Source organism: Lithobates pipiens, unplaced genomic scaffold (genome assembly GCF_037356315.1).
Source record: "Lithobates pipiens isolate NorthernLeopardFrog02 unplaced genomic scaffold, aLitPip1_a1.2 Scaffold_19, whole genome shotgun sequence".
Taxonomy (NCBI): Eukaryota; Metazoa; Chordata; class Amphibia; order Anura; family Ranidae; genus Lithobates; species Lithobates pipiens.
This window is the reverse complement of record NW_027507764.1, coordinates 179,946,130-179,973,807: the sequence shown is the minus strand read 5'-3', so window position 1 is coordinate 179,973,807 and position 27,678 is coordinate 179,946,130. Positions and strand designations below refer to the sequence as shown.

The 27,678-nt window shown below is 40.5% G+C and overlaps 1 protein-coding gene across 1 annotated transcript in view; it reads right to left on the bottom strand.

Moving 5' to 3' along the window:
* Window positions 1-27,678, bottom strand: part of DNAJC13 (DnaJ heat shock protein family (Hsp40) member C13) — a 270,970-nt gene that overhangs the window by 52,028 nt on the left and 191,264 nt on the right. Inside the window, exons 33-46 of the mRNA XM_077491519.1 lie at window positions 26,812-26,966; window positions 26,415-26,616; window positions 26,185-26,300; window positions 25,513-25,591; window positions 25,028-25,163; window positions 23,130-23,311; window positions 22,080-22,154; window positions 20,877-20,996; window positions 14,577-14,756; window positions 14,281-14,448; window positions 13,228-13,341; window positions 8,467-8,583; window positions 5,336-5,513; window positions 3,130-3,221 (exon numbers count right to left, since the gene is read on the bottom strand). Coding sequence (XP_077347645.1) covers window positions 3,130-3,221; window positions 5,336-5,513; window positions 8,467-8,583; window positions 13,228-13,341; window positions 14,281-14,448; window positions 14,577-14,756; window positions 20,877-20,996; window positions 22,080-22,154; window positions 23,130-23,311; window positions 25,028-25,163; window positions 25,513-25,591; window positions 26,185-26,300; window positions 26,415-26,616; window positions 26,812-26,966 — 1,914 coding nt within the window. The remainder of the gene's footprint in view (window positions 1-3,129; window positions 3,222-5,335; window positions 5,514-8,466; window positions 8,584-13,227; window positions 13,342-14,280; window positions 14,449-14,576; window positions 14,757-20,876; window positions 20,997-22,079; window positions 22,155-23,129; window positions 23,312-25,027; window positions 25,164-25,512; window positions 25,592-26,184; window positions 26,301-26,414; window positions 26,617-26,811; window positions 26,967-27,678) is intronic.

The following is a 27,678-nucleotide window of genomic DNA, read 5'->3' as shown; positions in this document are numbered from 1 at the left end:
ATGGGCAATGACTTGGAGACGGGGTGGGGGGGGGGGGGGGGGGCAGGGACGGGGGGGTCGGCGACGGCGCTGCTATCTTCCCCTCACTCGTCTCCATGTCAGGCCAGGGACAGGTCCGGATCGCCGTCACGGACCTGGCTCCTAACTTTTTAAGCTGGCTCCTAGATTCCAAGCAAATTTGTCAACCCCTGGTGTAAATTGTGTGCTTTGTCGGTTATTGGCTTTCCTTTCCTCACACAGAGACAACGTGTGAGCAAAGGACTGCCATGACCAGCAAGTCTGTATTGGCTGTTATTGGCCCTTTTCTGCGATCAGCTGTGCCCTAAGGACGCAGCAGTCACAGAGCTCGTCCCCAACGGGCACGGCTCTAGGAGGACATCCATGAACGCCCTCCCAGAACTAGAGAACCACACTGTAGCTGTGTTTCAACTATAGCACGGTAATTAGGTGGTTAAAATTGTTCTGTGGCAACTCCCCCCCCCCCTTTACCGGGGGATTAGGGAACTTATCCACAAATGGAAGGCACACCAAATATCGCTCATAGGGCGGCTCGCGTCCATCAAAATGGTAATTCTCCCCAAACTCCTTTACTTATTCCAGACGCTTCCGGTCCAGATCCCCTACGCGCACCTCCGTTTGCTCCAGAAGGACTTGCTAAAGTTCCTGTGGACCTATAAAAAACATCGGGTTCCTGCCTCCGTTATGACTGCTTTGCGCTCGGACGGCGGCCTGGCGTTCCCCCGACTTGGTTAGGTACTATCAAGCGGCGCAGCTCCGGGCTATAGTCTCCTGGTTCCCACAACGGTCGTACAACAACTGGTCGGAGATTGAGAGGCTATGGCTAGCCCCGGTGCACCCGAACAGCCTGCTCTGGGGAGCGGACGTACAGATTGATACAAACCGGCTATTAGGGCCGATGGCCCAGCTCACCCAGCTCTGGGGGAAACTCTCCCGGGAGCACAGGCTCCACTCGGAGGCATCCGTGCTGACCTCGTTTCTTTGTGACCTCGTTTCTTTGTAACCCTAAACTCCCGGACAGCCTAACCCACCAGATGTCATGGCCCTGTGCATCCCGAGGATTATTTCACCTGAGACATCTAGTAGACCCCAGATCGAGAAAACTGCTGTCTTTCTCGGAGCTGCAGACTAAACACGACCTCCCCCGACAGACCTTCTACAGTTATCTTCAGATCAGACATTTTGCGCAAACCATAGCCCCGAGGCTCCAATTCTCCCCACCCTCCCCATTCGAACTGATTATACTTGAGGGACGGAATCGCAGGGGAATGATATCAGACCTCTACCGCATCCTCAACTCACACCACTTTCACACAAAGGGCAAGCACAAGTATATGTTGAGATGGGAAAAGGAGTTGGGTGAGGAACTTTCGCTGGAAGCCTGGCAGGGGGTGTGGAGACAGGCAGCTAAGTCCTCTCTATGTACCCTTTACAAGGAAAACTTCTATAAAATTCTCTACCACTGGTACCAGACCCCAGCGGTACTCCACAAAATTTTTCCCTCCGCCTCTGATCGCTGCTGGCGCTGCCTGAAGGACAGGGGCACCCTGTTCCATATATACTGGACTTGCCCTTTGATAGCCCCATTCTGGAAATCCATCCAACAGCTCCTTACCCGGGTATTTGAGGTGTCTGTCCCGTTCGTACCCAAGTTCTTCCTATTTGGCTTATCCCAACCAAAGATGGCTAAGCCATCTAGGAAGCTTCTACGACATATCCTCACAGCAGCTCGTTGCCTAATAGCTCTCAACTGGAAGAGCCGACTGGCCCCATCTATGGAAGCCCTTTATTCCAGGATAAAGGACGTAGAACTTATTGAGAAAATGACTGCCAGAATACGGGACAGGCTGGAGGAATTTGACCAAGTCTGGGAGAGATGGCGGCTGCGGGAGGACTAAGGGCGATCTGGATAGGGTATGGCGACTTGGATCTCTGGCACTTTCTTCTCTTCTTCTCTGTCTTTTCCCTTTTCACCTTCCCTGTTTTTATAGCGGACTTAGTCTGTTACGAATTAAGTGTTTTGCATAGGCCGCAGGGCAGCGCATACCGGGCATACTGTTCTTTGTTAAGACTGGAAGCTTAACTATGTAACTCTGTGGCTATTACATCTATGTGTACCAGACTTTACACCTTCCCCTGTTATGCTCATGTTAAGCATGATGTAAGTTGTACCAATTTGTCTTTTTCCTCTTTGTCAAAAAAAATAAAAAATGTTCTGCTTGGATACACTTTAAAGCCTGATATTTGGTGAAGGTTCTGCTATCATTCTAAGTGAACCTCTTATGAACCTACACTTCTAGAGATATCTCCCAATATCCATACATAAATAATGCACTTTATAGAGCTCTTAACTCCCACAAGTCAAGATTTGCACAATAGAAATCTTTGGCATTGAAGCAGCAGAATATGTGCAAACTCTTGCCTTACATCTCTGCCTTTTCTCTTAGTGTACGTTTTCAACAGATTTCTTTTAACACTGTAATTTTGGGATTTTATTTTTAAACTGCACCAAAGATGGAACTTACCGTTAAATAGGAGTGCCCCATGTTCTGGTGCCTGCTGCATACAAAGTCCTCTGCCCCTGCCCCTGCATACCCCTGCAGTGGTGATCTTCCTGTACTGCGGGGGTTAAATCTGTAATGGGCACTTGTCACATTACAACTACGTTTGATCTTTCTACCACCAAGCTCCATTCAAAAAGCTGTATTATCAATTCCCACAATTAAAAGCATTCAGTGATTGCAGAAGGTAGAAATGTCATTCACCCGCCCCATCCTCCAATATTAAAATGCTTTTCATAGTACAGCTTCTATGATGAAGCACTGGGGCAAAGATAACAGGCACAGTTTGCACTTGACAAGTGCCTATCACATTTGCAGCCACTTATGTTAACCCCCTCAGCACTGGATGATCTACAGGGGTATCGAGGGCAGAGGACTTTGGATTTAAACTGAGCACAGCAGCCACCAGCACGCGTGACACTCTTCATTTATGGTAACATCTCTAATGTTTTTTTTTTTAGTTTGACAAAACTATAGCTTCAAGTCTGGCTGAATCCAAGAAATATATTGGGCTTTCACAATAGGTTTACTTCAAATTATTTTAAGTTACCTCCAGTGCAAGCTGCTGAACCTTCCCAGCTCCATGGACTCGCAGCAAAGAAAATATCAACTTGAAATGGCCAATACATTCAGCTTCTGATCCTGAAAAAATATAAAATATAACAAACTAAAAATAAGGCAGATTAAAAAATAATATCTATCAGAGAATAACCACAAGGTTACAACTGTATACCAGCATATGCAAGCAACCACAAATATTCTTCCATATAGGCCATTGTCAGCCATGAAACTATCTAGGCAAATGTACACTGATGTGCTATTCATAATGTTGCAGTCACAGTTTGCAAATTAATATCAAAATAATTTGTATGTCCTCTGTTCCTACAAGAAGCACAAAAGAATGAACACAGAACTAAAAAAAAAAAAAAAAAAAAAAAAAAAACTGAAAAAAGAATCCAAAGTTAAAATAATTAAAGGATAAGTTCACCTTTGGGGAAATCATAAGTGCACATATTTTTGCATGACAAAAATGTGCATTATTATTATTATTATATTGCATGTATTATTTTATCAGGAGCCTGCAAAGCATTGCTCCCATGATCAGTGGATTGTGGGTGCAATGTAAGGCTCCTGCAGACATGTCTTCCATTTTTCTGGCCTGTAACTCTCTGCAATCTGTTAAAAATCTGCAGGAAGTGTCAATGAACTACAAGGGTACTGATGAGCACCCTTGTACTTCATTTTGAACTACAAGCTGACCATGGTGACAGACTGAACTTGTACAGATTGCCGTGAATGAATGATTCGGGGATTGGGGGAGGATGGAGGTGTTGGAGCCTAAAAATAAGTGTAATGTGTAACATGCTCTAAAAGTGAACTTGGCAAATAATTATTTCTCTAATGCCACGTACACACGATCGGAATTCTCGTCAGAAAAAGCTATGATGGTTTTCCAGACGGAATTCCACTCAAGCTGTCTTGCCTACACACGGTCACACCAAATCCGATCATTTAGAATGCGGTGACGTACAACACGTACGACGGGACTAGAAAAAGGAAGTTCAATAGCCAGTAGCCAATAGCTTCCGTCCCGTCTGAGCATGCGTAATTTTTTGGCGTGTCGGAATTGCATACACACGATCGGAATTTCTGATAGAATGTTTTTCCATCTGCAAAATTGAGAACATGCTATCAATTTTTGGCTGGCAGAAATTCGGACAGCTAAATTCCGATGGAACGGTCGCATCTTCCGATGAAAAGCTCTCATCTGTCTTTTTTCTGCCCGAAATTCCGATCGTGTGTATGTGGCATAAGGAAGAAAAGGTCCTTCGCCTTTGGACACTAGCAAAAAAACTCAGTGAGGTGGGCTTATAGGGGGGATGCCCAGTGGCATGTCTGATCACCTCAAGGTCCCATTATATAACCCAGGGTCTATTAATATCCAGCCTGTATTCTGTATGTACATTAGGATAAAAGGTTTGCTAATCAATGAATTGCACATACATCACATTAAAGAACACATACAACAAATCCTGTATGTCATGCTACCATATGAGTCAATACTACTGAATTCTGCATTTCAAGCACCATTATATGGAATTTTGTAAACTGACTGATGCTTGAACTCCCGGGCATTCACACAAAGATTTACGCATGCACAGTACGATACCAACATGTGTAATATTATTATTATTATTCAGGATTTATATAGCGCCAACAGTTTGCGCAGCACTTTACAATATGAGGGCAGACAGTACACTTACAATACAAATCAATACAGGAGGGCCCTTGCTCGTTAGAGCGTATAGTTACCACATGGGTACCCAGGGGCTCAGTAGCTAGGTTTAGGTGATTTGTAGTCAATAAAGTATGTCTTTTACGTGGTAGCATTGTCAGTTTAGAAAATCTGATGTCATTTCAACAAAGTTCAGTAAGATGGCCAAACCAGCATGTTTTTTTTTTATAATTTTTTAAAGAAAGCAGTTTCCCCTTTTTAGAACTGCCACATTGTGCAATAAGCTGCTATGGTTTTGTTAATCCTGTATCACCAAGGAAACAAACTTCAATTACAAGATCATACAAACACACATGTAAAGCGTGGTAATATTAAGACATGAGACTGCACTGCAATCTAAACTTTATAGTTCAGGATACAGACAGAGTTACTGCTTCCTATATCAATAACTAGGGAAAAAAATGTCTATCCAGAGTAGCCTCATTCTGTAATCAAACCAAAAAAAAAAATGCCCTCCTACCAGGGTTATGTTTGATGACGTTCCTAAGTGCTTCCAGAGCCATTTCAACCCTCTGCAGTCTGTCTACATGCTGATCAGACTCCACCTTGCCAGTCTGGGTCATCGCCATTAGTGTATGGAGGTACTGTGCTTGAGATCCAATGTAATCCAGCAGACTTGCTGCAAAAGCTTTTGGGACCTGTACACACAGGAAATGCATGTTAGATAGATATATATGAAGCTATTTTGGACCTGAGCATTCATACCCCTATGTCTACTGCATGGTGCATGTTGGTAACTCTAAAGGGTAGAGATGCCTGAATTTGCTATATTACTAGCTATATTGTGTATACTTGCTGTGCTGTAACCGCAGTATATCGATTCATTTGGTGGGGGTTTTGTTGGATCCACCTGGTCACTTGCATAGGCAACCATGTTTACCCACTGGCGCTGTCCACTCTCTTAAAGCGGAGCTCCAACCAATAAGGGAAGCTCTGATTTTTCGCCTCCTACCTCCTCTGCTGCCACATTTGGAGGGGAGGAGCAGATACCTGGATTTGACAACCTCCTCCTCCCCCCACTGATGGGCCATTCACAAAGCGCAGCATGCTTCATGCATGCACAGTAGGGAACGGGCCGTGAAGCCGCAAATCTGCTCGAGTGAAGACACCATTGGATTCATGGACAGGTAAGTGGCCTAATAGTAGAAGTCAGCAGCTACAGTGGCTAACTTTTTATTGAAGGGGCCTGGAGCTCTGCTTTAAACTGTATATGCATATACACACACCTAAATGTTACGTTAACAATTAATAAAAGAAGGGCCAAAATATTTACCTTTCCTAGAAAAATGCTGCTTTAAGTAACCCTCAGTACTGGTCATGTGACCAAAAGGCATTTGGTGATGTGACAAGCGCCAGACACCACCTGGAGCAACACTTTCACAAGACAAAGCAGATAGTTTAGCTATTTTGCTTCAACTATGCATTTCAACAAGGCTTTGGTTAAATTTGAGTATAGGTCTACTTTAACCAGACTTCATATCTCCTGCTGGAGAGATCAATTTCCACATTGTCTGGAGTCTCCCAACTTGTACTTAGTGTTCCAGTGTAGTCAGAGATGTATTCATGGATATTAAACAGGAACAGAATAGGACTACGGTACCTTAACGGATTTTTAGAAAAATGGAAGGGTGACAGATACAGTCCCTAAACATCCTAAAGTAGAACTTTATTTTTTGACTAAAGTCCTGCTAGATCACTTTAGGCTGGCCCCTTTTACAGGCAGGGCCACTGATAAGGCAGCACAGCTCCTGTATCGGGCCCAGGCCCCATCAGTTCACAAAGGGGGTCTGGGCAGGAGTGACGGCTGTACTGCCAACTCCTGCAGCTCTGCTGGCTTCTCCCCCTTTTTCTTCCTCCAACCTCACTGCAGGTGGATAGTTATCTGTGTCCCCACCCTGCTGCTGTCTGGGCCTTCCTGTGTGCCCCTTTCCCCTGCAGCATTGTCAGTTTCCCTACTCTCCTTCCAGCAGCTGGTGATGGCACACAGGGGGATGTTTCAGGATAAAGAGAGGGGGTGGGGGTGCATAAAATAGGTCTTATTTACTAGCCCTGTCCTTTCCTGAATGAACACAGCGAGCGATTGCCATTGATCACTCGCTGTGTCCATTCATCACTGAAGCATAGTAAATTAAGTTTACTATGCTTCAGTTTGTCAATAAACAAGGAGACTCAGAGTGCTTCTCATTCATTCACTGTCCAGTGCAGCTGAGGTTGCAAAGAAAAACTGGAGAATCTCTGTCCTCATGCCCTTGCTATGTTTTAAATGTGAGACATCAGATGTCCGTATAGAACCCCGATATTTCCCCAAAGACCCCCCCCTCAACAAGGCTAATTAAATTATGTAAGAAAAAAAAAAAAAGGAGGGGCCCTTGTCAGGTAGGCTGTATACGGGGCACCATGATTTCTAACAGTAGTCCTGTTTACAGGTATAATTATGTAAAACATTTAAAATAAGTGTCTACCCTCCTATCCTTTACAGCCATGGACGCTGCTTCTTTTTGATCTGCAACTGCCATGATGCTGCACATGTGATCAGTTATGACGCCTGCCATTTGATGTGACAGTTTGGTTGAGGACACAAGCAAATGTGTGTTAGCAATCCTGGCATTCCAGGAATGTAACTTTTTTTTTTTTAATCATTAAATCGATGGGTTTAGTTCCGCTTTACAATTTACAGCACACACAAATGTTGGTAGAATAATTAATAAGGTTGAATATGTATGTTCCCTGCTAAAGAACATATTTTTTTATCAAGTTGTTATGGGTAAAGTTCTAAGTTCTGTCAACTTTGGGTGGATAATTTTTACCACCCGATTTTGACTCTTCCCTGCTCAAGCCCTAAGAGCCGGTTCACACAGGGGCGACTCGTCAGGCGACTTAGCCGTCTGACAAGTCGTATCCTGTTCTGTGCAATGGAACCGTTCTAATCAGAGCGAATCAAGTCGCTCCAACTTAGAAAAAAGGTTCCTGTACCACTTTTGGGGCGACTTGCATTGACTTCTATACAGAAAAAAAAAAAAAAAATTCAAAAACATACAGCTTTTTGGCACTACCCAGAATATTGTGTAATCTTTCCCTGTATGTTACATTTTACAAGGATACATTTTTGTCTAGTTAAATTTGATGTAATCTCACTAAACATACTGATATTAGCCCTTGTACACACGGTCGGAGATTCCGACAGAATGTGTCCGATCGGACCGTTTTGTCGGATATTCCGACTGTGTGTGGTCTCCATCGGACTGTTTCTGTCGGAGTATCCGACGGACCAAGTTTTCCAACTTGCAAATTTTCAGACAAAATGCTCCGATCGGACATACTCCGATCATGTGTAGAGAATTCTGATTGGACAAAGCGCCACGCATGCTCAGATCAAATTCCTACATCAAAGCTATTGGCTACTAGCCTGAACGTAGTCCCGTCGTAACGAAAGAACGTCATCACGTTCTGAATGATCGGATTTTCCGACAACTTTGTCCGACCGTGTGTATGCAACAGTTTCGGACAAAGTCCGACCGTGTCTACAAGGGCTTAGATATTCTTTACTGACCATCTTAAGTTGACAGACAGTTCTGTTCAGAAAGAACTCACCTCCAGTTGGAATGTAGGTTGTTCGTTATATACCCGTACAAAAATCTCTCCGACAATGAGCTCCTTGGCATGATCACTGAAAACAAAGTTGGCTCCATAGCTTTTATCACATTCTCCCTGAAATTCAAAAACAGACCAAAAAAAAAAAAAAAAGTATACAGTAAACAAGGCGTTATTATAAAATAGCTAGACAGGAAGCCAGATAGACAAACTAAATGCTGTAATAAACTTGAAAGCCCAAAGGTGACCATACACTATCTAATCTCCCTCGGGTCTGCCATCAACTGTGCAGTAGGTCCTGTTGGTAGTTTGTCTTTTTCTATATATGTACTGTCTATTTAAATAAGGGTATTTAACTATGGTGAATATTGTAATTTAATACATAAAAATAAAAATAATTATTTTGCAAGATTTAACTTTATCCAGATTTTTTTGGAGTCCAAAAGTAACCTCTTTTGCAGTTTGAGTCTTTTTCAAACTGTGCTTTTTTTCTTTTTTCCATATGCAGTACAAGGGCCTGTTTGACTGGATACAAATTGAAAGCATTGGTTAGGTCTGTCCTCACATTATAAAGTTTTGATAAATCAAATATAAAAGACTGTACAGAAAGTGTTCAGTTTGTTTAGGGTATGGCCAGCTTTAAGGAAATCCATGATTAAAGGTCAAAGAGCTGTAACTAGCAGGACAAGATCCACAAGATGATACAGGCTAGAGATGTTATGGTGCTCTCTAAACTCCCTTCTATCAGAACATTCAAATCATGTCTGTTTTTTTCTTCTTACTCCATTCAGCTGTGCGACGTGTCATTCCATGCACAGCAGCACACATAAACAAAGGGGCAAGATGCTGGTGACATCATAGCCCTTATACAGTGGGGCAAAAAAGTATTTAGTCAGCCACCAATTGTGCAAGTTCTGCCACTTAAAAAGATGAGAGAGGCCTGTAATTGTCATCATAGGTGTACCTCAACTATGAGAGACAAAATGTGGAAACAAATCCAGACATTCACATTGTCTGATTTTTCAAATAATTTATTTGCAAATTTATGGTGGAAAAAGTATTTTGTCAATATCAAAAGTTCATCTCAATACTTTGTTATATATCCTTTGTTGGCAATGACAGAGGTCAAACGTTTTCTGCAAGTCTTCACATGGTTGTCACACACTGTTGCTGGTATGTTGGCCCATTCCTCCATGCAGATCTCCTCTAGAGCAGTGAAGTTTTGGGGCTGCCGCTGAGCAACACAGACTTTTAACTCCCTCCAAAGATTTTCTATTGGGTTGAGATCTGGAGACTGGCTAGGCCACTCCAGGACCTGGAAATGCTTCTTACGAAGCCACTCCTTTGTTGCCCGGGATCATTGTCATAGTGAAAGACCCACCAACGTTTCATCTTCAATGCCCTTGCTGATGGGAGGAGGTTTGCACTCAAAATCTCACAATACATGGCCCCATTCATTCTTTCATTTACACAGATCAGTCGTCCTGTTCCCTTTGCAGAGAAACGGCTTCAAAGCATTATGTTGCCACCCCCATGCTTCACAGTAGGTATGGTGTTTTTTGGTTGCAACTCAGCATTCTCTCTCCTCCAAACACGACGAGTTGTGTTTCTACCAAACAGTCCTACTTGGGTATCATCTGACCATATGACATTCTTCCAATCCTCTTCTGGATCTTCCAAATGCTCTCTGACAAACCTCAGACGGGCCCAGACAAGTACTGGCTTAAGCAGGGGGACACGTCTGGCACTGCAAGATCTGAGTCCCTGGCGGTGTAGTGTGTTACTGATGGTAGCCTTTATTACATTGGTCCCAGCTCTCTGCAGGTCATTCACTAGGCCCCCCCGTGTGGTTCTGGGATTTTTGCTCACTGTTCTTGTGATCATTTTGACCCCACGGGGTGAGATCTTGCATGGAGCCCCAGATCTAGGGAGATTATCAGCGGTCTTGTATGTCTTCCATTTTCTAATTATTGCTCCCACAGTTGATTTCTTCACACCAAGCTGCTTGTCTATTGCAGATTCAGTCTTCCCAGCCTGGTGCAGGTCTACAATTTTGTTTCTGGTGTCCTTCGACAGCTCTTTGGTCTTCACCATAGTGGAGTTTGGAGTGTGACTGTTTGAGGTTGTGGACAGGTGTCTTTTATACTGATAACAAGTTCAAACGGGTGCCATTAATACAGGTAATGAGTGGAGGACAGGGGAGCCTCTTAAAGAAGATACAGGTCTGCGAGAGACAGAAATCTTGCTTGTTTGTAGGTGACCAAATACGTATTTTCCACCATAATTTGCAAATAAATTCTTTCAGAAATCAGACAATGATTGTCTGGATTTGTTTCCACATTTTGTCTCTTAGTTGAGGTATACCTATGATGACAATTACAGGCCTCTCTCATCTTTTTAAGTGGGAGAACTTGCACAATTGGTGGCTGACTAAATACTTTTTTGCCTCACTGTATGGATACGTGGTCATACTTAGACAATGTCACTGGCTAAATACAGGCATGTGTCCATACAATCGTGCTGATGTCACCAGCATCCTGTGCTTTCTATTTACATGTGCTGCAGGTTGGAAATAACCCAGCCCGCAGCTGACTGACCACCTCAGCGCCGGAAGGTTTTACCCCCTTCATGATCAGGCCATTTCTTGCCATTTAGCACTGCGGCCCTTTAACTGGTAATTGCACAGTCATGCAACGCTGTACCAAAATGAAATTTATATACTTTTTTTTCTCACAAATAGAGATTTCATCTGGTGGTATATGATCACCACTGCATTCTTTATTTTTTGTTATAAAAACAAAAAAGTCATTTTGAAAAAATATATTTAGATTCTGCTATAAAACAGATCTAATGAAAAAAAAAAAATCCTATTTCTTCTTTTTACTGGCCAAAATGTATTCTGCTACATATCTTTGGTAAAAGAAAAATCCCAATAAGTATATATTGATTGGTTTAGGTGAAAGTTATAGCATCAACAAACTATGGTATATATACTGGAATTTTTATTGAATTTTTTTATACTACTAATGGCCATGATCAGTTACTTATAATGGGACTGCGATAGTGCGGTAGGCAATCTGATATCCGATCTGACATTGAGTGGGAACTCATGGTCACTGACATCACCAGTGATACTAATACAATGATAATACTATACAATGTCACTGTACTAATGACACTAAAAACAATAAAGCAGCGCTCCATGGGTAAAGTCATAAGTTGTAAAAAAGTACATCTAAACTGATAGATGGATGTAAAATCGTTTATTGCACTATGAAGATGAACAGTGTAGTACATGACTTTGATATAAAAATAAATGCAGAGACTGAGATATATATATATATATATATATATATATATATATATATATATATAAAAAAGTGCTTCTAAACCTGTCTTACTCCTATATTAAATTACATAAATGACTGGGTGACACATGACACTTGCATATTCCCTGTATAAGAATGGTTACAAAATTAATAAACTAAAAAATTATATAGATTATGAAAATTGTATGTTTATTTCTATATCCAATATATCTATATCTATATAGATAGATATAAATAAGAGTAAAATAAATAAAGATGAGAAATATAAAAATAAATAAAAAAGGTATTTGCCTCTCTCACCAGCAAGCCTCCTGGAGTATACCATCTTCCTCCTAACCATTTTTATTGTGTGGTACTGTTTTTGCCTTTTTTTAAATTAAATTTTTTCTTCATTTTTTGATGCTTTATGCTATATGCCATTTGCTGCATTTGTTTTTATAGCTCACAGTCATATACTAGACTGTGCAGGGACTGTTCATCTTCATAGTGCAATATACCATTTTACATCCATCTACCAGGTTAGATGTACTTTATACAACTTATGACTTTACCCATGGAGTGCTGATTTATTGTTTTTTGTTTTTAGTCTTCCATTTTCCAGTGGTTAGGCAGCTGCACTGGGTACGGTATTGTTCCTCCGGTTCCTACACCTACATATTGGACTGACAGCTCTTGGAGCTCTGAGAACTTTGTGTGTATTTTACTAATGACACTGGCAGGAAGGGGGTTAACATTCCAGGTAATCAAGGGATTAAATGTGTGCCTAACAAGGGTTAATTTGTGTAATGTAAGCTGCTTTTTACTAAAGATCTGTTTGTTTCTTATCCCTGCTTATCAGGTAGAAGAAGCAGATTGTTCACTCTGTACAGAGCCCTGTGTTGATTGTCAATACAGGGCTTTGGACTATGAATGGGCACATCCAATCAGCAAGTCCCAGGCATTAATCACTGGACCAGGACCTGCTGACAAACTCCCTCTGTGTACAAACACAGTGGGTGTCGGCAAGGAGGGGGCGGGCATGCTCGCACCCCAAACCTGAAAACAGGCAGCGATGTACCAGTACACCGCTGTGCCTGTACGAGCTGCCCTCCCACAGTTCATTGTAGGCAGATGGTCTGGTAATGGTTATATAAATACAAAAAAAACTTTAAGTGCTCGAATAGAGATGAGTTTGGGGGATTCAACTCAACTCCAAAATAGGCCTTTGAAAAAACATGCCACTAGCATTAGCAACTTGAGACAACAAATCTCCCAGCTGATTTTAATACCTTACAATGGAGAGGTTCCATCCATTCCTAACATATAACCTTGCACTATAGTCTAGACTTTCCAGAGATTTTTTACCTTTTGCATGGCCACTAATATTGTCTGGAAAATTGCATTTTTTAAGCAGTTTTTGATATGCTTATGTGTGTATGTATATGCGTGTTACCCTTCTTGTCATGCTTTCTTGTTCAGCTTCAAGAAATTCCAGCAGCTCTGCTCTTGTGCCATTGTTCCATATCAGGTATGGACTTTCTGAATTACTGTTCAGCATTTTAAGGATCTGAAATGAAAACAAAATGTAACATACTTACATACAATGTGATGTGATTGACTGTCAAAGCTATGACATAAATATCAATTATTTCAGTTAAAGTGGTTGTAAAGGTAAAAGTTTTTTTTTTTCTACCTTAATGCATTTTCTGCATTAAGGTAAAAAAAAAAAAAAAAAAAAAACAACTTTAAAAATCTACCCCCCCCCCCCCCCCAAACACTTACCCTGATCTTAATTGCAGCTCTGTGCCCATCTGCAGCAGCTCTTCTCTCTCGCTTCTCATAGGCGACTTGGCAGCAGCGGGAGCAATCTGCTCCTGCTGTCAGAAAACGCCTGTGAGGAGGGAATGGGTTAAGCCGCACTACATGTGTCTATAAATGCACATAGCATGGCTCCTGATCGGGCCTTTGTGAGTGTCCCTACAGCAAGCTTGCTATTTGGACAAGAGGAGGAACCAAAAGCAATGGTGGGGATCCCAGAAGAGGCAGCAAAACCAGTACACAGAGCTGGTAGGTATAGCATGTTTGTTATTAAAAAAAACATACAAAAAAACACCAAAACAAAAAAACACAAAATTACTATAAATACCCATTTGCAAAACATCAATAACAGTTCTAAGTTTATATAGACTCTGTACTTGTGACTCAGGCAGCTATGGCAAAATGCAAAGGAATTGCCCATCATTTTCAGGAACAGTGTGACAAAGGAACAATATGTTACTATTAAAGCTTATTTTTGCTCTAATCGCAAACATAGTATAAAAATAACCAACGATAATACAAAGAAATTGTAAAGCAGTGCAAGACAGTTAAAGCAGGGTATGTGTCTACAAGTTGTGCTTGGAGAAAATGATGGAAAAGATGACCTATACAACTCATATGCAATATAATCCATAGAACGTTGCTCATTAGTCAACAGATGCTTCCACAGACATGTACTATATAATACCTCTGCAGGAGAAGACACAGACAGCTTCCGAGCAATATAAGGGGTGAGCATCCCAGCTAAGCTTTTCTGTATTGTTGGGTTTTCTGGCGTTGTCAGCTCTCCAGGTAAATAACCACCTAATCGACTAACTGCAAGAAGACTGAGCTTGGCGAGACTATTGGCAACTTCCTGTTATACACACAAAAATAATGCACCAATCAGAGGCCAAAAAATAAATAAAAAAGCACACACATTTCCTTCTAAAAACAAAATTAATGTAAATCATTTTCTAAACAGGCCACATTATATAAAAGTACCTGTTGATTAGTGTCCTCATTCTTTTGAATGCCACTCTCCTCCAAGGTAAAGTCATAGTTGAAAGGATAAATAAGTAAATGCCACAAAATCCCCGCATGGAATAAGTGTGTCTGAAGAAAGTAATCCACAGCAAAGGAACTAACGCATTCTACGGCCTGGGCTGCTAATCTTTGGACCCTCTGGAAACAAAATCAAATATATTTTTATGATGAATAAAATGCATTTTTTCAGTGATATCAATGTCACTTAGTAAATTTGCTTTTCAAAGTGCACAATACTTTGCATTTATGTGTCAGAAATAGATTCTATGAAAATGGAAAACTAAAGTAACAAGATAAATACCAATAATTCATTAGTATTTGGAAACCAATTTAAAGTCCAATTACACATTTGCATTAAACAATAAAAATGTAGCATAGTCCTGTAATGTGTTACGTTACACAGCGAAGTTCCGTTCCACTCACCACAGTATGCAACCTATGCTGGAAAAGAATGGACACTGTCTTGTTGCAAATATCCTTTTTATCCGTATATATCACCTAGGCATACCAGCAGCTGTCCTTTTTCTATTATTGTTCTTTAACTTTCTCTTCACAGGTTGGACATTGATACATGTTGGAAGTTAGGGTTGAATGACTGTACCAGGTGGGGATAGTGCAGGGCGGGGAGGGGGATTTAAGTTCTATGCTACTACAAGATGTATTATGTTCAGGTTACATATGTATGGTGTAATGACAGAACTGCTATGTTGTCAGGCATTTTCCCTTTTCAGGTTGTTCACACATACAGTACAGACCAAAAGTTTGGACACACCTTCTCATTCAAAGAGTTTTCTTTATTTTCATGACTATAAAAATTGTAGATTCACACTGAAGGCATCAAAACTATGAATTAACACATGTCCAATTATATACTGAACAAAAAAGTGTGAAACAACTGAAAATTTGTCTTATATTCTAAGTTCTTCAAAGTAGCCACCCTTTGCTTTGATTACTGCTCCGCACACTCTTGGCATTCTGTTGATAAGCTTCAAGAGGTAGTCACCCGAAATGGTTTTCACTTCACAGGTATGCCCTGTCAGGTTTAATAAGTGGGATTTCAAGCCTTATAAATGGGGTTGGGACCATCAGTTGTGTTGTGCAGGAGGTGGATACAGTACACAGCTGATAGTCCTACTGAATAGACTGTTAGAATTTGTATTATGGCAAGAAAAAAGCAGCTAAGTAAAGAAAAACGAGTGGCCATCATTACTTTAAGAAATGAAGGTCAGTCAGTCTGAACAATTGGGAAAACTTTGAAAGTGTCCCCAAGTGCAGTGGCAAAAACCATCAAGCACTACAAAGAAACTGGCTCACATGACGACCGCCCCAGGAAAGGAAGACCAAGAGTCACCTCTGCTGCGGACGATAAGTTCATCCGAGTCACCAGCCTCAGAAATCGCAGGTTAACAGCAGCTCAGATTAGAGAACAGGTCAATGCCACACAGAGTTCTAGCAGCAGACACATCTCTAGAACAACTGTTAAGAGGAGACTGTGTGAATCAGGCCTTCATAGTAAAATAACTGCTAGGAAACCACTGCTGAGGACAGGCAACAAGCAGAAGAGACTTGTTTGGGCTAAAGAACACAAGGAATGGACATTAGACCAGTGGAAATCTGTGCTTTGGTCTGAGGAGTATAAGTTTGAGATCTTTGGTTCCAACCACCGTGTCTTTGTGCGACGCAGAAGAGGTCAGCAGAGTGAAGGCAAACAAGTGCTAAGCATCTCTGGGAACTCCTTCAAGACTGTTGGAAAGCCATTTCAGGTGACTACCTCTTGAAGCTCATCAACAGAATGCCAAGAGTGTGCGGAGCAGTATTCAAAGCAAAAGGTGACTACTTTGAAGAACCTATAATATAAGACATATTTTCAGTTGTTTCACACTTTTTTGTTCAGTATATAATTGGACGTGTGTTAATTCATAGTTTTGATGCCTTCAGTGTGAATCTACAATTTTCATAGTCATGAAAATAAAGAAAATTCTTTGAATGAGAAGGTGTGTCCAAACTTTTGGTCTGTACTGTATATGACAGACTCTGAACCCTCCACACAAATTCCTCCACTTGTCACATGGCCACCTTGAAATTCCTCACATGAATGTCCGAGGCATCAGAGATCCAGTTAAAAGGTCAGCCTTATTTTCACTACTTAAGAAGCAACATGCTGTGATAGTGTTAGTAGAAACTCATTCTGAGGGCCAACTACAGAGGACACTTAAATGTCCATGGGTGGGTTGGGCTTGCCACTCACTCTAAAGGAGTATGTATTCTCATATACCACACACTTAGAGCTTGGGGCTTCTGAGATCGACCTAATGGGTAGATATGCATTTTTAAATGCAATAATATATGGGGAACCAAAACTGCTGATGGCATTCTATGTACCACCACCATTTAACTCTGCTATCTTGTCTGATGGATTTAGCTTCATGGCACTGCACCCCTCCGTGCCGGTAGTTTGGTTATGTGATTTTAATTGTACCCTCAACCCAAATGTTGACAGACTGTGCAGGAATGCTCTAACTCAACCCCTTCCCCATCCCACACGATTTGCTAGACTGCTGGCTGACTACTACCTTGTGGCTACTTGGAGAGCCAAACACCCCACATTGAGGGCTTGCTCTTGTTTTGCCCCCTCCCAACACTCCATGTCCAGAATAGACCCTATCCTTATATCTCACTCTCTCTTACCCAGACTGAAAGAAGTAGGTTTCTCCCCTAGATGACTCTCGGACCACTGTTCCTACTGGGCCACATTGTCTCTGCCACACAACCGACCACCGGTCACATGGCAGTTAAGCCCCTTCTGGCTAACATTATTACTAGAGGAGGATGACATAGTGAGCAAACCTCAAACAACTATGGGCAAAGTGACGGCTGACCAACTCACTGCAGAGAGAGTGTTCTTAGACAATCCCATAATTGACAGGGCTAATGATCTTAAATTACTCTCTAGGTCAGTTGAACAAATACAATATGAAAAATGTAGGCGCAAACTTTTTTGATAGACAAAAATCGTTCAAACATGGGGAGAGAGCCGGGAAACTGCTTGCATACTTGGTACATTGCAAGGAGAGGCAACCCGTGGCAATATCACTCCGCTATCCTGGGAATGACCTAGTAACAGAATCTTGCCCAGTCACGACAAAGTTTAGGGACCTCCTTTCCACTCTATACACAACCTCAGTCTCGAATGACACCTCAATGGAATCATTCCTCTCTGAGCTACAAATTCCTCAATTGACTGAGGAACAAGTTACGGAATTGGAGGCACCACTGACGTCAGAAAAGATCACAGGAGCTATAGCAGAATCCCCCAGATCAAAAGGCACCAGAATCAGATGGCCTACCTGTAGAATTATACTCCACATACTTCTTGTTCCAAAACTCCTCTCGCTATACAACTCCATACATGAAATCTCAAATTTACCTGCTTCCATGAGGGAAGCAACAATTGTATTAATTCCCAAGCCCGGTAAGGATTCGAGCCTCCCAGAATCATATCGCCCCATTTCTGTACTCCAGGTGGATGTCAAGATTTTTGCAAAAGAAACAAAATCTTTTTATCGCTGGTGTACAAAGTCAGGCTTCATGACAGGCAGGAGTACCTTGTTTAATCTTAGGCGATTGTTTATAAATCTTCAGACTACTCATAACAACCCAGGGTCCAGGGTGACTGTGGCCTTAGACACGGTCGAGTGGAGGTACCTATGGACCTGCCTTGGCAAATTTGGTCTAGGCCCTAAATTTATAAAGTAGGTTCAAATGCTGTATCAGGCTCCACTAGCTAGGGTACTGGCCAACGGGTGGTCCTCCGAGCAGTTCCCTTTTTCCAGGTGCACACGACAGGGGTGTCCTCTGTCGCTGTTTACTTTACGCACTGGCGGCAGAGCCACTTGCAATCGCCATGACATAGTGTGGCTCAGTAAGGGGTTGGTTATTGAAAAGATTAGCAACTGTGCAGACGACACCTTGCTATACCTAGATGACTCAGATAATTCCCTACCAACAGCCAGGGCCTTGATAGAATGTTTTGGTACCTTCTCTGGCCTCCAGATCAAATGGGATAAATCCCAGATACTCCCTCTAGACAGCTTCCCATCGCCTAAAGACAGAGCCACGCTCCCCTTGCAGAGAGTGGATCCCATCAAATACCTAGACATACAGATCACTCGAGACCCAGCTGACTACATCTCACACAATATATTGTCACTCTTTCAAATGCTTAAGCAGAAAACTCAAACATGTAACAGGTCCGAGAAGATTGCCTGACCAATAGCGGAGCAAATCGCAGCGTGACACACGCATGTGCAGTGCACGCCTGGCCGTGAAGCTGTAAGCTGTCACGGCTGGGTGCCCACAGTTACTATGATGGCACTGCAGGGAGGAGGGGGAGAGCAGCGAATCTCCGGGCGTCCGCATCGCTGGACCATGGGACAGGAGAGTGCCTGTTTATTAAAAGTCAGCAGCTACACTTTTTGTAGCTGCTGACTTTTAATAAACTAAAAATTGGGTGGAACTCTGCTTTAGGATGGCAATACCCCTAATTATGGGAAGATTTTCTCCTATTTTCCTGTTGGATCTCCAAGACAGGGAGTAAATGAAAATGTTCCCAAAAAGGACCTAGACAGCATAAAACAACCTGAAACTATGTTTGTAAAACTGATCATACACACTGCAATCTGACTGCAGTGTAAAAAAAACCCCAAAAAACATTTGGACTGTCAGATTGTTTCTTCTGATGAATGTCTATGACATGGGTGGAAACAGAAGTCTTTCTGCTGGCACACAAAGCCCCTTCCTCATACTAGCACTTGCCAGCTGGTGACATTTGGTATCCACCACCAATTCCAGTAGCTAAAATGATCAATTTCTGAGCTTCCAATGCTTCCACAGACCACATGCTGCAAAAACAAAGGTAAACAGAATGCTTCTGTTCTGTTTCATAGATCATAAATACAGTATGCAGGCTCAGGCAGAGCTGCTCTGTGCAGCCTATTCCTACAGCAGTACATCACTGCTATTGATCTGTGCACTCTCCATAGCTGGAGAGTGCAAAGAGCTGAACACCAGACAGTGGACAACAGATGCCAGTCGACCCACTGCAGTAAAGCCCCATACCGTTTTTATCTCTTGGCGATTCCAGCTTAGCACCATCAACATTCAGCATCTGGAGGAACAGATGCTCCAGCTTCCCGAAGGCGTGCTGCCGCTGATATCGGGAGTCTGTGAAATCCGGAGACAGTGCAGTGATTTACATGGATCTACCACCAACACACAACACCTGATTGACATCACCTGAGATAACAAGCGCAGTTGACCCACTGTCATACGACAGATGTGTCCATTTTCTCTGGTAAGAGTATTTATTTCTCTCTGAAATCACTCCAGACAAGTCGCTGTTCCCGGTCCAATTGAATTGTGTGGTTGCCTGATCTTTTTGCTGGGAAGACCAACACTGACACTTTTCCATTATCCAATATATGTGGACTGTTTTGTTGGGACTTATATTCCAGCCACTGATATCCACCAAGATTTATGTGCATATATATATAATATATATATATATATATATATATATATATATATATATATATATATATATATATATATATATATATATATATATATATATATATAGTGTATCTACATATTTAGCGAATTAATATTTGCATTTTGTTTTTACGCATTATCGCACATTTTGTCACATGTATGTGGTATAGTATTAGTTTTATTATTATCACCTCTCAACATATAATTTTTTGAGTTATTCTTCAATTCACTCACTAGCGCTACACCACTTTTTCCAAAAATATACAGCGAGCATTGGGCAGGCATGTACATCAAAGATAGTATAACAGCACAGACTTCACACTCAACGTAACCCACTCCCCCAGACACATATATTGACCCCCGTTATGAATTCCTGGTGAAATTATAGCTGGATACCCAGTGCTATTATTCACACGCAAGGGGAAACCCCCTCCTGTAACCCAGCCTTTCATTGTGATATGGCAAAGGTTTTCTTTTGAGATACTCTACAGCTGTTATGTATAAGTTTCTCCATCCTCCAGCCACCTATCCCAGACTTTTGAGTATTTTTGTCTGCACCCTCTATGCTTATATATCAGTTTTTTGTATGGAAGGGTAGCTATGACTTACCTACCATGTTTTAGTCTGTTTAGAAATAAGAAGTGAGTGGTATTGAAGCTTATTAAGCATGGACTGCATGTTTAATAGGATAAAGTAGTACAGTCTCACCTTGCCATAATACAAAACTCTGCAGAGGTCTTTAATGATATTTGGCATCTCTATAATCTTCTCTCTGCATTCTTCAAACTGTGCAGCAACACTGTAACACTTGCATATATGTGCACACACCTGACAATAAATATTCAGAGTTAAAGAAACCAACAAAACAACTTGCCTTATACAGTATATTAACAATTTAAAAAACAAAATTGTGATACAAATTATGGAGCTTATTAGGACTAAAGGTCCTGGAATAAAATATTTGAAAAGTTGTTGAAAGGAAGGCATTTATAAGACATCTTGACTACATTATCAACATAGGAATAAATTGAAATCAACCAATATTGGTAGTCTCCATGCTACTTATGAGGTAAAGCCTTATGTAGATCAAAAAGAACACATTTACGCCTCATGTATACTACAGATGGTAAACTGACGTTTAGGAGCAGTTGGGCATTTTTTTAAGCAGCCTCTGAACTCTCCCTCTATGTTATCTTATGTGTACATATACTCTCAGTCATTTATAGGAGTTTAGAGGCAGTTGAGGTTACAGGCATTTTTTTGAAAGCAGAAAAATCACACATTCAGGACTGTAGTTTACTGGCATCTCAAACGCCAAATGCCTGTAACTGCGTCTATGCGTGTTTGCGCTTATAGGGGTTTTTAAAGGGGAAAACATTTTGATAATTTTTTAACATATAGAAACGTTAAAAAAAAAAAACCCACAACTTTTTCCACATGCTGTAGCCTGCATCAATGGATGAGTCCAGTAGCGACAGACTCTGGTCCTCTCACACAATTCTCTATGCCTTTGGAGCATCAGCATCATTTCCCTTACACATGCTTATGATGGGATCCATAGTAAAAACACAAAAAAAAAAAAAAAGACTGCTATATGCAAGCACACTGCTCTCACAGAATGACTGAAATAGTTATTAAATTACTTATTTTTCATGTATTGTGGGCATCTGGGAGGGTCTCCTGAGGTTATCCTTAAAAAAACACTTCCAACCTCAAATGCTCATAACCCATAACCGCTGCTAAACTCGCATAAACTCAGTATATAAAAGCTGTAAAGCTGACATTTTTCACCATCAGTTTCCAGTTAAGTTTCCAGCGTTCAGAAAACATTTTCAACTGCCCTGTGTACATGAGCCCTTATGTGAAACTATAACGCTACTATGTAGAGGTTTAGTGTTAATTTTCTGTTACCTGCACAGGCATGTCATCTGGTTTACTTGATCCAGTTAACACTGAAACACAGCGTGAAAAAGCATCTTGTAGTATCTAAAACAATATTCAAATGAAATTTATGTTTAAAAGCAGTTTTCATGAATCTTATTTCAGCATCATAGCAATCAAATATCTGTAACGCACTTGTTACAATCTGATCAGATGTCATTTTCAACACATCCATCTTTTTATTTGGTATAGAATCAGCGATTCAGTGTGAGGCATAAAATTATTAGGAAAAAAATAGAAATGAAAAGGCACTTTCCAAAAAAAACATTAATAAAGTTCAAAGCTCCTTCAATACCAGGCCATTTTGAATGCCAATTACTTGGTCATGCAACACTGTATTCAAATGAATTTGATATAATTTATTGTAGATAGCATTTTCCAGGTATTTAATATGCAGCAGGGTTTATAAAAAAATAAATAAATAAAAAGTACCAAAAAAAAAGGGTTTCCTTTAATTTCTTTACCTTTAAAAAACAAAGTCCTTTAAGTCACCCAAATTTACCTTTAGTTTAAGCAACCCCATAATCATTGATGGCCAGCGGCACTTTAACACCCATACTTCTTCCCTCCCCAAAAAATCCTGCAAGCATTGTCGGTCGGGGCACTTTAACCCCACCACCACCTTAAAAAAAAAACCCAACATCATTGGCGGCTAGTTGCACTTTAACATCTCCTATGTTCACATTCCAGCTTCCTTTCTGCTGTGTATACCAACATTCAGCCTTTTCACAATGAAGGAAGGTTGTTTGTTAGACTATAAACATGCTGAAGGATTGTAAACACTACTAGTGTTTAAACTTGTGAAAGCTATGACTGGTTCTGGTTCACAGCAGTCACAACGTACAGAGTGTTGCTCTGATTAGCACTGTACATTATGACTAATCAGATATATGGCATTCACAGTGCCACTGAGTGCGTTTTCCCCAGACATACACATCCACCTTCCCACTGGTTTTCTACAATGCAGTGGTGCAAAGGTGGTTAACGGATTTTGTTTACAGTCATATAATAATATTGTACCTCTATGCCATTTTCCCTCCTGAGTTCTTCTGCATTAAGGGCTGAACAGTTGACTGTGTGAAATGCCAGCTCAGTGGCAGCCGGCAACAGAGACAGCTTAGAGAAGAGTTGGTCATCAGAAGTCTCCCTGGTGATGGTTTTGATGAGCATGGGATAGCCAGCATATTTGTAAGGTTGAAGGTCTAATAAAAGTGAAAAGTACTTTTTTTAACCCATTGTTCAATGGTTACAACATTTTTACAGTATGTATAACATAAAAAAACCTTAAGACCATGCAAGAGGATTTTTCACGTCAGCTAAAAAACCCCAATCAAATTAAAGCAGTAAAACCCAAAAGCAAAACATTATATTGCAGCTTACCAATTCTTAGCTGAGTCATTGGTTGTTAAGGACACAGTGGCTGACTTCCTGGCCCGCTTCTTAACAACCAGCTATTGTTAAAGACACTAATGGCCACCAGCTCTAAAAATCTGCATCTGTGCAAATTGCAGTTGAACAACCGCTTTGGAAATTCGCAGTGAAAATGGATGGGGAATTCGAACCTAGGCTAAAAATTACCTACTTGCCTGAACCCCCCCCCATAGTTCACTGTAAAACCCCATACACACTATACAACTTTTGTTGTCCGACTTCCTTTAGATTTACCAAAACCATGTAGTGGAAGGGCCTGCCTGATTGCATACAAATTTAAACTCTTAAGGTTGGACCTCATATTATATGGTTTTGGTAAATCTAAAGGAAAAAATCTAAAGAAAATTGTATGGTGTGTATCCAGCTTAAGAATCTCGGCAATGCCAAAGCCAACGGAACTCCAGTGCATGCGCAGGAGTGGCATCATCTCCACCCAGCCAACGAAAGTGGCGGCCTTTCGAAGATGATAGCGGAATGGGAAGTTTCAGGACATCTAATTGCTACAGCCACAGGCGAGTATAGTTCTTTCAAATGGATTTGAAAATAAAATGTGGATTCGTTGCCAAGCTCAACAGTGACATTTTTCTCTGCAAAGCATGAGAGGGATTTCTTTAGTGTAGTTACCTGTGTTTAGGCACCTAGACATAGTAAAGCCGACTTGCTGAAGTTCAAACCAAGCATCAAAATAGGGAAGAAAGGGGATTTACGTGACTTTGAATGTGGCATGGTTGTTGGTGCCAGACAGGCTGGTTAGAATATTTCACAAATTGCTGATTTACTGGGATTTTCACCCACAACCATCTCTAGAGTTTACAGAGAATGTTCCAAAAAATAAAAAATATCCAGTGAGTGGCAGATATATGATAAAAAAAAAAATGTTGCCTTGTTTGATGAGTCTCAATTTCAGCTGCAACATTCAGATGGTATGGTCACGATTTGGTGTAAAACATGCAAGCATGGATCAATCCTGCCTTGTATCAACAGTTCAGGCTGGTGGCGTAATGTTGTGGGGGATCATTTCTTGCCAAACTTTGGGTCCCTTAGTACCAATTGAGCATATTTTGAATGCCACGGCCTACCTGAGTATTGTTGCTAACCATGTCCATCCCTTTATGGCTACAGTGTACCCATCTTCTGGTGGCTAGTTCCAGCAGAATAATGCACCATGTCACAAAACTCAAATCATCTGAAACTAATTTCTTGAACATGACAATGAGTTCACTGTACTCCAATGGCCTCCACAGTCAATCCAATAGAGCACCTTGGGATGTGGTGGGAGATTTGCATCATGGACGTGCAGTCGACAAATCTGTATAACTGCTTGATGCTAGCATGTCAATATGGACCAACATCTCTGGGGAAGGTTTCTAATACCTTGAGCGCCACCGAGTGTGTGTATAATTAATATATACACATACACATATATACATATACACACATGCATGCTTTTGGCATCTATATTTAACAAATTAGATGCAGGATTTTACCTTCCTTATGCCTCTTGAAAAGTATGCTCTGAGTTTTAAGAATTAAAATTATATTTTCTGGGTCTGGTCCATCCACAATTTTGGTCGACTTTGTACACAGAAACTCATAAGCTTTATTAACTTTTTCAAACATATCCTGCAAAAAAAAAAAAAAAAAAGTGCATAAGCCCCAATATAATTTTAAATACATCATGCATAACAAAGGGTTTTTAAAAAGGTAATCAGTTAAGGAAAACCCGTTATTTTTTTTAGAACATTTACAGTGGAACCATTGAAAATCTGCCAAGATTTTTATTTTTACAACATAATGTATGTATATTAACATTTTGCAGGAAAAAAATAAATGATAAAAAGCACAAAGTTATAGCTCAATTAATTGATCTAGTAGGAGTAGTAGAAGAGCAAGTAGGAGAGCAGAAGTAGTTGATAGGTTAGCAGTATAGATGTTTTATATTAGATGCAGGAGGTCACAATTAAATACAAACCCTTCCTTCGGGATTCTTGTCTGGATGATATTTCTGTGCAAGTCTAAAGTATGCTTTCCTGATTTTGCTCTCATCTTGCCTAGAACAAAAACAGTATTAAGCGTATGTTATTCTTTTAAATGTGTCAATCATTTTACAACACAAGAACATACTAAAGGAGCTGAGCCATTTAAAGGATAATTTAAGGATAATTGAATTGATGTGATAAATTAATTTGCTATGCTTTATCTAAAGATATAATATCTACAGTATATCCACACACTGATCTGAAACTCTCCCTCATAACACACCATTTCAAGTTCCCAATGCTTGGAATATGTGAGAAAAGAAGGGGGATTTAAGACACGGGCGACAATAAATGCATTGTCTTTAGTTGAAACCCCTAATTTAATCTCATTTACTAAAATTTTGCCTTTGTCACTGTTGACGAAAGTCCAAGTAAATCTCCCCAATAGGAATACAGAGAGCAATAAAGACCTAACAGTGTATCCAATTAATCCCTGCTCTATACATAAACTAGAAAACCTTTTTCTTGGAGTTCAGCTTCAAAACATGAACAGAGACGTCTTAAAATAGTATCAGGGTGAAATTTTTCTTTTTTGACTGGTAGCAGCCCTGCAAACCCCTAACACCTTCATAAAATAAAACTAAGATTCAACATTTGTAACTTACTGTCCTTGCCCTTTTGGAAGACCAAGAACTTCATAAGCATCTTCTATTGACATGGTAGGAGGTTTTTTCTCCACTTCTTTTTTCCATGCGTCTAAGGTGTCTTTTAGCAGTTTTACCTGTGCAGAAAACATTTAATAACATTCGTGTCATATCAATTTCAGAACCAAAACAACAATACAAACACTATAAGAACACACAGAACTAAAACAGATTTAGTAGACATGACTTACAGGATCTTTGATGGGCCAATTAGGAAACCTGAGCGTGTCACAGAAATGTTTCAGGTAGTATATGTTGCAGAACAACTCATTCTCCAGTTGAGGGTAGTTGATTACTGGAATAGGGCAATACTGATAAAGTGCTCTTGTGTTGCTCTGAAGGCGAGGGCTGAAGTCAGCTAAATGAGCAGCAATTTTCTCAATCATGAGACGTCTGAAAATAGAATAAGAGGCAGAAACATAAATAAGTGAACTATGGAAGATCCCCAAACTGAGGAGTTTCACTAAAGTTAAAAAATAATCATATTCTGTACTATACATAGTTAAGTAAAATTCCCAGGATTATTACATACAGGAAAAAAAAAAAAAAAAAGAGAAAAAAAAAACTCTGTAGTAAAATTGTGCAGACCTCATCTCACTGCTCCATATAGCCTCTGGGGTATCAAATTCTCCAAGAAATATTTCTGAAAATTTCTCAGACTCGTAATTTTCCAGATAGCACACCATAGCTTCAGGAAGAATATGGCCAAGTATACTCCGCTGAAATATATCAGGCCCTTTGCTCTGTAACAAGAAATATAATTTTACCAATGAATACAGTAATGTGATTAATAAATCACCAAGAGCCAGTCTTAATATAAACCCTTACTTTATATAAACTGTATACTGCAAGGTACTTATACTGCTATAAGGCAATCATTTGGTTCATTTGTCTCCTTAAACTCCTTTCATCATTGCTTTAAATATTTATATTTTGACCACTGGATTTAAATATTTTAACCACAGCAATGTCTGTGGATGAACTGTTTTTGCACGTTTGCCATTCAATTATAAAGATGACCAATGTAACAGAACAAACCAACATTGCACAATGTTAAGAGCATTAGCAAAAAGTGCCAGTGTTGTTTATGGAGGGACTTGTGAGGTTTCTGATGGACTTCTAATTCTCTGCTATCAGTGTTGTGAGCATAACTGCCAAACAGTATAGTCAAGCCTTGTACTCCCTGGGACCTCTCTCCAGACCACACTGAGTAATATAGATTGGTTCAAGGCTGGTCATACATTATACAATTTCTTGGCACAACTTTCCTTTAGATTTATGAAAACCATATAATATGAAGTCAAACACTTTAAAATTGTATGCAAACAAGCAGGCCCTTGCACTATATACTTGAAGGTAAATCTAAAGGAAATTGAATAATTGTATAATGTATGGCCAGCTTTAGATCTGCCCCAGCTTCCAGCTTGAAATTGGACACTGAAAGAGCAGCAGCAT